The sequence below is a fragment of the Epinephelus moara genome, chromosome 7, assembly GCF_006386435.1.
Source record: "Epinephelus moara isolate mb chromosome 7, YSFRI_EMoa_1.0, whole genome shotgun sequence".
Classification (NCBI taxonomy): Eukaryota; Metazoa; Chordata; class Actinopteri; order Perciformes; family Serranidae; genus Epinephelus; species Epinephelus moara.
The window spans coordinates 362,496-372,086 of record NC_065512.1 but is presented as its reverse complement, the minus strand read 5'-3'; the positions used below and the strand labels follow the sequence as shown (position 1 = coordinate 372,086).

At 46.8% G+C, this 9,591-nt stretch overlaps 3 protein-coding genes across 87 annotated transcripts in view; 2 read left to right on the top strand and 1 right to left on the bottom strand.

The window, feature by feature from the left end:
- Positions 1-3,624, top strand: part of neb (nebulin) — a 90,850-nt gene extending 87,226 nt beyond the window's left edge. For all 35 annotated transcript variants that reach the window (XM_050049322.1, XM_050049329.1, XM_050049321.1 and 32 more), the window contains 5 exons: positions 768-954; positions 1,141-1,233; positions 1,506-1,646; positions 1,768-1,871; positions 2,824-3,624. In XM_050049322.1, the coding sequence (XP_049905279.1) occupies positions 768-954; positions 1,141-1,233; positions 1,506-1,646; positions 1,768-1,871; positions 2,824-2,997 (699 nt within the window). In that variant the 3' untranslated portion in view covers positions 2,998-3,624. The remainder of the gene's footprint in view (positions 1-767; positions 955-1,140; positions 1,234-1,505; positions 1,647-1,767; positions 1,872-2,823) is intronic.
- Positions 3,625-6,520: 2,896 nt separating this feature from the next.
- LOC126393285 (uncharacterized) lies at positions 6,521-7,372 on the top strand. 50 transcript variants are annotated; one of them, XR_007570263.1, is made up of 5 exons: positions 6,521-6,650; positions 6,686-6,720; positions 6,861-6,895; positions 6,931-7,040; positions 7,089-7,202. XR_007570263.1 is itself a non-coding variant. In XM_050049370.1 (5 exons), exons 1-5 carry the CDS (start codon positions 6,533-6,535, stop codon positions 7,281-7,283), a joined length of 528 nt encoding a protein of 175 aa, XP_049905327.1. In that variant the 5' UTR covers positions 6,521-6,532. The 50 variants fall into 50 exon arrangements, 32 of the variants coding, with proteins under 32 accessions (XP_049905327.1, XP_049905323.1, XP_049905307.1 ...); XM_050049370.1 differs by having other exon boundaries at positions 6,686-6,830; positions 6,866-6,895; positions 6,966-7,000; positions 7,084-7,283; XM_050049372.1 differs by adding an exon at positions 6,791-6,830 and having other exon boundaries at positions 6,533-6,755; positions 6,866-6,895; positions 6,931-6,970; positions 7,124-7,291.
- Positions 7,348-9,591, bottom strand: part of LOC126393283 (TBC1 domain family member 8) — a 33,252-nt gene continuing 31,008 nt past the window's right edge. The window contains exons 17-20 of one of the 2 annotated variants that reach the window (XM_050049336.1): positions 9,179-9,244; positions 8,996-9,082; positions 8,727-8,842; positions 7,348-7,746 (exon numbers count right to left, since the gene is read on the bottom strand). In XM_050049336.1, coding sequence (XP_049905293.1) covers positions 7,348-7,746; positions 8,727-8,842; positions 8,996-9,082; positions 9,179-9,244 — 668 coding nt within the window. The remainder of the gene's footprint in view (positions 7,747-8,726; positions 8,843-8,995; positions 9,083-9,178; positions 9,245-9,591) is intronic. The other variant, XM_050049337.1, reaches the window with a different exon arrangement.

The window sequence follows — 9,591 nt, the reverse complement described above, 5'->3', positions numbered from 1 at the left end:
TTCTTCTATTAATGCTGAGTAATAGTTTGCTCTGGCATTGCGGAGGCCCCTCTTATAAGTTTTGAGACTGTCTGTCCAGATTAAACGAGAAAATTTAAATAATCAGTAATTTAGCGTGTACAGGTGCAGCATGATGTCACATCTAACTGAATGAATTAAGGGTTAATTTCAGCCAAACCAGAGGTGCTGATTGTTTGAACAGTCAAAAGTTGGACAGAGACAGTTTTTGTGAGTTTTATTTTTGTTTCTGTCGACTGTGAATAAAGTGTGTTTTAAGATGATAAAGTTATCTTTTATTTAGATGGAGTCTGGTGTGTTTGGCGACGGCAGTTTCATGTCTGTTTTTTGAGGCTGTTTCTGGTTAAACAAAAAGGATTTTAGTCTTTAACATGAAGGTCTTTCTCTGCAGGGATCCTTTCTATGAGGCTGTCAGACACTCTGAATATCAATGTGAGCCTGTCAATGACAAAAACACTTTCAGTGGACATAAATTGATGTTGCTCAGTTGCCTGCAGGGAAAACGCAGCCTGTTTCGTCGCTGCTGGCTGCAGCACTACTTCAATACTAGACAGGTTCAAAGATTGCTCCCATTAGTCTCTTAGAGACAAAAACATGGAAAAAATAGGGTCCATGTTGAAAAATACTCAAGTTACACTTTAAGCCCCAAAAGACTGAAACCCCCTGATGTACTGAGTGTTTCCTGTGGGCAGTGGAAAGTGTGTGTGTGTGTGTTTTCACTCAGTGTGGTTGTGACCTGTGCTCCTCAGGTGAGATACCACGAGGACTTTGAGAAGAGCAAAGGCAGCTTCACTCCCACCACTACCGACCTGGTGACCGAGCGTGTGAAGAAGAACACTCAGGACTTCAGTGACATCAGCTACCGTGGCATCCAGAGACGCGTGGTGGAGATGGAGAGGAGACGTGCCATCGAGCACGACCAGGAGACCATCACTGGTACAGTTAGACACATGCACACATGGAAACACGTGAAGTTGTTGGAGACACTGGCTCAACTTTAATGTGATCAGCTCTCAGAGCTCAGCATGCCTTTTTTTGTAATGACTGATGATCTTTAAAAGCCCCGGAGGTCGTGTTTTAGTCACTGCTGAACTGATCCTGTTTGTGACTGTGTGTCCTCAGATCTGCGTGTGTGGCGCACAAACCCCGGCTCTGTGTTTGACTACGACCCTGCTGAGGACAACATCCAGTCCAGGAGTCTGCACATGATGTCAGGTGAGATCAGACACCCCCCAAAAAACTATGACATCACAGGTCAACAGAAGAAGGGAGCATTTTAGTTATATTTAGTGTGAATATATATTATTTAGTCCAAATATCATGAATGTTTCCCAAAAGATTCAGAGATACTGCATCCTGTGTACTGAGGTTTCTAAGTTACTGTGTAATAGTCACTTTAAATGGATTTGTTTGAGCCACAGCTGCTCTGATATTACATGTGATCATAAAGAGCCGTCTCCATCTGACCTTTGACACTCTTCTGACAGTTCAAGCTCAGCGTCGCAGCAAGGAGCACTCCCGCTCCACCAGCGCCCTGAGCGGCATGGCTGACGAGAAGTCTGAGGTGTCCCAGGACGCCGACCACCACATGTCCCTCTACAGCAATGGCTTCATGGCGTCCTCTGTCGGTAAGTGATCCACCGTCACCTCAACAAACACTGTACATGTGTGTGATGTGTGTATGTTTTACCAGACACCAGGTCAGGTTTGTGTGGCTCACTGATCTGTGTGTTCTGTGAACATCTGCAGGTTACCAGCACGCTAAGACTGTGGAGGTGCAGCAGAGGTCTTCATCAGTGGCCACCCAGCAGACCACCGTCTCCTCCGTCCCCTCACACCCCTCCACCACCGGGGTTAGTAACACTCTCCTCCACACACACTGCAGTCTGGAAAACTCCTGAACATCTGGTTCTTACTGACCTCCTGTGGTTTAACCTCACCCTGCTGCAGTGACGCACAGATGACATCACTGCTGGGTGTCTTCACACCTTTGACACACACACACACACACACACACACACACACACACACACAAACACACACCTCCAACAGTGCTGCTGGGTGTGGTTAGAGGTGGAACCAGAGGGAGCAGTCGAACTCTGGGTTTTAATTTTCATCATCACTGTTGAGAGTGATTCTTAAATTCTCCAGTGGTAAAAGTGTGCAGCCCTCACACTGAATAAAATCATGTGTTAACATTTAGTAAACTAAAACGTGTTGCATCAGTCTGCGGCCTGGAGCCTTCTCCAGACCTCAGCAGCAGTGCTTGATCTTAATTCTCCATAGCTAAGCTAGCTGTTTAGACCTGTTGGCTGATTTAGACTCCACACGCTGTTTTGTTTTTCTTTTGGTAACAAATGTCTCTTTGATAGTAAAGGTTGCTGACCTCTGACCTCTTAGTACACCCAGCTCATTAAGTCCCACCACACCCCTGAGCAGGACAGAGACAAGAACATTATGAACCCTTTAAAACACTAAAGTCACACAGTAACACAAACTGACTGACTGACTGATGGAGGCAGCAGCTCTGTCTGTTTCTGCTCATGATGGCGGTGCACTGGAGTCAAGTCAGTTCCTGCAGACATCCATTAACTTAACAACATGACTAAAGCCAATGTGAGTTCAAAGTTCATCTGTAGCAGCTCATTAATGCACATCTGTTGCTTGGACTCGTCAGTAGGATCAATTCATCGCTTGTTTTGGTCTCTTTATTGACAACAAGAATGTGACATAACCAACTCTACCCTTTACACTCTGGCAGTGACATCATGACTCTGACTGACGTCTTTTCCTTCCTCTCTGCAGAAAACTGTTCGTGCCATGTACGACTACACTGCAGCCGACAACGACGAGGTGTCCTTCAAAGACGGAGACGTGATCGTTAACGTGCAGTCCATCGACGAGGGCTGGATGTACGGCACCGTGCAGCGCACCGGCAAGACCGGCATGCTGCCAGCCAACTATGTTGAAGCAATCTAAAGACAAAGCCCGCCCACCGTCCCTCCAGAGTGGGCGTGACACATCCACAGGGCAATCTGATTGGTCTTCCTGTGAACACAACCGCGGCTTAGTGCAATGATTTAGTGTCTCTTAGCTCTGTATTTTAATGGTGTTGTGATTCTCGTCTGTTCTCATTCATACGCTGCTGCCCTGTTTCCTGTGGATGTGACATCAGCATGGTGACATCACTCATATAAATATCTCTATTATACATACTATGACTACGCTGAATGACAGACTCTGTAACCTGTTCTGAGACACTCCCTTAGACTCACTAACAACCCAACGCCCTTTGTATATTTCAATAATATTTAATATATATAGAAGAGTATTAGAAACCTTCAGCCAGACGATGGGCTCACATAGTTTGAATTCTGTGGAGAGAAAAAGAAATGACGACGATAGTGAAACCTGTAAGGAGTCAGTTAGCGTCTGTCTCCTCCATGATGAAACCGCTCCTAACGAGTTGTACGAGACCAGACCTCAGTCTTCCCTCCTTCACACTGAAGGCTGGTCACTAGTAGAGTGTGTGTTTTGTTTCTTCTGATTATTTAGGTCCTCTACTTTTAATCTGTAGCCAATAAAGCACACCGAGCTCCTGCAGCACTCTGTCTCCTCCTCTTCATTCTCTACTCTGATCCCGGGCTCCTTATTCACACTCCTTATTCACACCAAGCTCCTGCAGCACTCTGTCTCTGTCTTTCCCTCTCTACTTTGAGCTCCTCGTTTCACACTCCTTATTCACACTGTGTCTCTCAGCAGCTGCTCACTGGGTCCTGTAACATTGAGGGTGCGTTCACAGCTGCCTTGTTTGGTTCAGTTCAGTCTAACTCAGGTTAGTTTGTGCAGGTGTGAACACAACAAAACAACCGCACTTCCTTCTTCATTCTGTCCTCTGTCTCTCAGCTCTCCTCTGGGTCTCTGGTGTCCTCTGTGAATCCACTACATAAATACAGTCTGTGGAAGAGACACGTGAGAGACGTGTCAGCGTAGCCAATCAGGGGCAGAGTAGAAAAGCCAATAGCGAAGCAGCAAGCAGAGTAAAGATGGAATGAGATATGAATTTGTACTCACAAGATAAAAAACTTTAGAGGCTCCGTAGATTCAAAATGAAAGTGAGGGAAAAATAACGACTGCTCCCAAACGACCAGCAAAGAGGACGTGATGTCAGACAGGATGGTGAGGTGAAAACAAAATGGCTGCTGTCGGATTATCAACAAGAAGAGGAGGAAGATGTGAGGTCTTTACACAGTGTCTTTATTTAAAGCACGTTTCCAGCAGTGTCGTCTTTTTCTGTAACTGAAGATTATTTTTTCAGTAAATTGAAAAACATTAAAAAATAGATTTTTATTCTGAGGTGCGTGCACGTGAAAACATTTCATATTAAAGAAACAGAAGTTATAAAATCAATAAAAAAGAAGATGCTAGATTTGTCTTAATGCTGCAGCGCTCTCTGCGAGGGTCGTCGGTACGACTCTGATAAGGCAGCGATCATGAAGGCTTCATACGTTAGTTAGAATTCATGGGTTCATTAGTGCTGCGTCATTTATGACAGGTTTATGGATCAGTTAGAGGCCAAGGTTAACAGGAACTGATTTGGGGTTGCCAGGTTGTGAAAATCTCCTTTGTGTAACCCTCTCCAACAGCCTGTGTGACCTCTGACCTCCTCATCTGAATGAATATATGAACAACTTCACATTTACAGTTCCACTTGTTGGATAGTTGAAAAAACCTTAATATTAACTTATTCTTAATGACTTTGGTTTTTATTGAAGGTGAAACACTGATGTTAAATGACTTCATTACTACAGACTCATATTTCACCTTCTGTTATTATCAGTGAGTCATCAAGAGATGTTTCACAGCCTGGCAGCTTCATCACATCACTGGCTCAGAAGTGATCTATACTGTGTTAGTAAATGACTTATCAACATCTAAAGGGACAGTTTGGATCTTCTGAGGAGGGGCTGTGTGACGCTCTTACCCACAATCTAGTGATTGACCCACAGTCAGTGATTGACCCATAGTCAGTGAGTTACCCACAGTACACGTCAGTCAGCACATGTCCAGTTTGGAGAAACAGGCAAGAGAATCCACATGGAAGCTAAACAGTGTCCTGCTGTTGTTGGGGGCAACAACAAAACATATTTTAGCCACCGTAAAAAAATTAATATTAGTTTATTGTGCGCTGTATTTAGAATATTTACACTGCTTTACCTCGCTGTCAGATGGCCCACTGAATCTGAACTTCTATATGCTCTCTTTAAAGCCAGACTCCATTTAGATAAACAGTGATTTAAGATCAGTGAACTCAGGAGCTGCTGGTCGACTGCTGCCTCCATCAGTCTGTGTGTTTGTGTCACTGTGTGATTCTGGTGTTTAAAGGGTTAATTCAGATTCATCAAAGTCACACAGTGATACAAACACACAGACTGATGGAGGCAGCAGCTTCCCATCAGAGNACACAGACTGATGGAGGCAGCAGTCGACCAGCAGCTCCTGAGTTCACTGATCTTAAATCACTGTTTTTCTAAATGGAGTCTGGCTGTGAAGAGAGCAGCTTCCCATCAGAGAGACCTGTCTCTCCCCATCAGAGAGACTTGTCTCTCCCCATCAGAGAGACCTGTCTCTCCCCATCAGAGAGACCTGTCTCTCCCCATCAGAGAGCAGAGAGACCTGTCTCTCCCCATCAGAGAGACCTGTCTCTCCCCATCAGAGAGACCTGTCTCAGGGCACCCAGCGGGCGTCCCATGTACAGAGGCATAGTCTTGTCCTCAGTGGTCATGGGTTTAGATGGCTGTGTCCCATGTGTCACGTGTGAGGGCGCCCTCACTGTCACACCCTCAGCGTCTCATCAGCCTCACAGCAGCAGACTGACAGGAAGTGACAACAGTTTAGTGGATCAGCTGATGTCTTGTTCGATGTCTGATTCTTTATCGACTCTCTGATTGATCTGAACTCTGCTGATTAAACAGTTTCCAGCAGCGAAGGCGTTTTGAGGTTTTTTGTTTGTAATGCACAATTTTCTTAAAGACACAGTGGCATTTAACCATTGATTAAAGTGATGAGGTTAAAGCTTAAAGGCAAACGAGTCCGACTCGCTATCGATTCTCACCTGGAGCCAACCCCCCTCCGCCTCCCTGATTTTTATTACAGAACTGTTTTAGTGTGAACATTTAACCTCCATTGTTTCAGACGACCTTCAGAGATTCACTCACCAAACTGAAACTCTACCCGACAGGTGTTCGTCTCAGACGCTGACTGATGATGGGTCAGTAGCTCGTACAGCCCCGCCTCCAAACTGTCCCCTTAATAAAGTCATTAGTAATAAGTTATAATAACACTTTGTAAAAGGTTCCTTGTGAGAAAGAGGACAGATTATTTGTCCACATCAGTCCGACTGCAGGCGTAGTCATGGTGACGTCAGAAGGCAATATTTAGACTTTCCTGTGATGTCACTGGGTGACAGCGGCGCGTCGACTGTCATGTGACGTCTGTTTTTTTTTGGCTCTAAATGTTGTGGAAAAAGAAACTCTTCTGTCACCAGTTCAGGTTGAAGCAGGTCAGGTGTCCTCTCAGTGTGGGGTCAGAGGTCAGGTCAGGTGTCCTCTCAGTGTGGGGTCAGAGGTCAGGTCAGGCGTCCTCTCAGTGTGGGGTCAGAGGTCAGGTCAGGCGTCCTGTCAGTGTGGGGTCAGAGGTCAGGTCAGGCGTCCTCTCAGTGTGGGGTCAGAGGTCAGGTCAGGCGTCCTCTCAGTGTGGGGTCAGAGATCAGGTCAGGTGTCCTCTCAGTGTGGGGTCAGAGGTCAGGTCAGGTGTCCTCTCAGTGTGGGGTCAGAGATCAGGTCAGGCGTCCTGTCAGTGTGGGGTCAGAGGTCAGGTCAGGCGTCCTGTCAGTGTGGGGTCAGAGATCAGGTCAGACGTCCTCTCAGTGTGGGGTCAGAGGTCAGGTCAGGTGTCCTCTCAGTGTGGGGTCAGTGGTCAGGTCAGACGTCCTCTCAGTGTGGGGTCAGAGGTCAGGTCAGGTGTCCTCTCAGTGTGGGGTCACAGTGTGGGGTCAGAGGTCAGGTCAGGTGTCCTCTCAGTGTGGGGTCAGTGGTCAGGTCAGGTGTCCTCTCAGTGTGGGGTCAGAGGTCAGGTCAGGCGTCCTGTCAGTGTGGGGTCAGAGATCAGGTCAGACGTCCTCTCAGTGTGGGGTCAGAGGTCAGGTCAGGCGTCCTCTCAGTGTGGGGTCAGAGGTCAGGTCCTGTTGCGCTATGCGATACTGATACTGTAGTTTTCTTCATTAGAAATCGAACGTGTGTGTGTGGCGGCTCAGAGTCGGTGTGTCAGTCAGCTGGTCCCCTGCTGCAGCGTGAGAAGCCCCGCCCTCTGATGATACTGCTTCTCCTTGGCCTCTGAGATTTTGGCAGTCAGATCCAGTGGCTTCTCGAAGAAGTTGACCAGCGCCTGTTCGGTGAGCAGCGACGCCAGGATCTGAGCGTAGCTGATCGTCCAGTCGCTCTCTGCCGGTGAGCTCCTGTCTCCTCCGCTGGCGTTCACTCCAGTGTCTACAGCGGTCACCTCCCCCTGGCTGCTGACCTCTGACCCCGAGCTGTTTCCACGGTGACCAGCCTCGCCGATCTGCAGCACCAGACTGGTAACCGTAGCGATGGCCTGGAAGAGGTCATTCTCCTCCGGGTCGCCGTGGAACATGCTGTAGAGCGTTTTACAGAACTGGATGAACTCACGCTGCGGAGGAGAAGATGGAGGAGGTTTGATCACATGATCACATGATGTCATCAACTTTTTATCATCACAACTTATTCATCATTTCCTCATCAAACCAACAGATCTGTGTCGAGACCTTTAACAAACACTGATCGATGCATCTTTAAATATCAAGAGTCAGCGTTCAAGCTGAGATCTTTTCTGATCTGATATTAATTATGTCATATCTTTCAGTTTGGGACAGCGCGTCGGAGGAGACATCTTTAAATTGCTCCTTTTATTTGACCCTTTGTAGCTTCACATTATTAAACATTCACTGATAATAACAGTAATTGTTAGATCAGATGTTTAATTGTCCTGTTGACCCTGAACACATGACGCCACTTCAGACATGTCAGTCTGATGAGTGTAGTGGTTACGTTAAAGTCAGTGATGTGTAAATCACTCCAGCAGGTTTCAGATGAACTCTGAACTCTGTCCATCTGATGACATCATTTTTCTTTTCCTTTCTGCCACCACCAGGAGGCGCTAATGTCAGAATGATTCTATATACAGTGTCATTAAAGGACAAGTCATTACAATCCATGTCTTCCCTAAAGCTGTACCTGTAGAGCAGCTCCTCTCTCTTACACTCTCAACGTAACCCTGCCCCCATCGCCGCCCCCATCGCCCCTCTACACACAAACCCGACCACACCTTCCCTCAGCATGTGCAGCAGACCCGACCCCACACACCTTCTGCATCTGTGCACAAATGTGGCACCAGAGAGAGGCCCGTTATTATTTGATAAAGGCCTCTCTATGAATGTTCCACATGTTTTAAACCCTGTCTGCATTTTGTTTCAATCAAAGTCTTACTGACGTCTCACATGTAACTTTGCAGCTAAACATTGAACCCACTTCATGGAAAATACTATATATATATACTATATATATAAATACACATACTGTGTAGGTCAACCTATAAACACATGCTGTCTGGTGTGTGTCACCTGGTCCCACCTGGTTCATGAGCGGCAGAGGTTTCTCCACATCTTTCTCCCTCTCTTTGACCAGATCCTGCAGCATCTGCTTCAGCTGCTCCTGATAGTCCTTCACTTCACTCTCCACACCTGTCACTGACACACACACACACACACACACACACACACACACACACACACACACACACACACACACACAAAGATTAATTATCACACACAGAGCTCGTGTTCTGATGTTTCCTGTAGTTACAGTGATCAGCTGATACATGTCAGTGTGTTGGGACTGACCGGACGGCAGATTGACATAGAGGGGTCTGTTTGTGGACAGCAGGGGGCTCTTCATCAGAGAGGGGTCATCCTCACTTTCTGTCAGAGCTGCACACACACACACGCACACACAGAGTCAGGCTAGTTTGAGCCCTGCAGCTTCACACTCTGTGACCTCCGTCATGTTATATCAGAGTAATGAACCTGGAGGGATGTGCAGACGGTACAGCAGCCGGATCTTCTCATTCAGCTCTTCACAGTATAACGTGTCTGAGACAGAGAGAGGACACAAAGGGTTAAAACCATAAGACAGACACATCTGTATGGACAGAAACATCTGGTTTCATCCATCCACCCATCCACCATTCATCCATCCATCATCCATCCATCCATCATCCACCCATCCATCCATCCATCCATCCATCCATCCATCCATCCATCCATCCATCAAACCATCCATCATCCATCCAACCAACCATCCATCATCCATCCATCAATCATCCACCCATCCATCCATCAAACCATCCATCATCCATCCATCAAACCATCCATCAAACCATCCATCAATCCAACCATCCATCATCCATCCATCCATCCAACCATCCATCATCCATCCA

Coding starts and splice junctions, on each gene's coding strand:
- LOC126393285 (XM_050049339.1), top strand. CDS start 6,533: ATGTTGTGGAAAAAGAAACTCTTCTGTCACCAGTTCAGGTTGAAGCAG. Junction 7,041..7,088: donor GGGGTCAGAGGTCAGGTCAG/GTGTCCTCTCAG, acceptor AGGTCAGGTCAG/GTGTCCTCTCAGTGTGGGGT.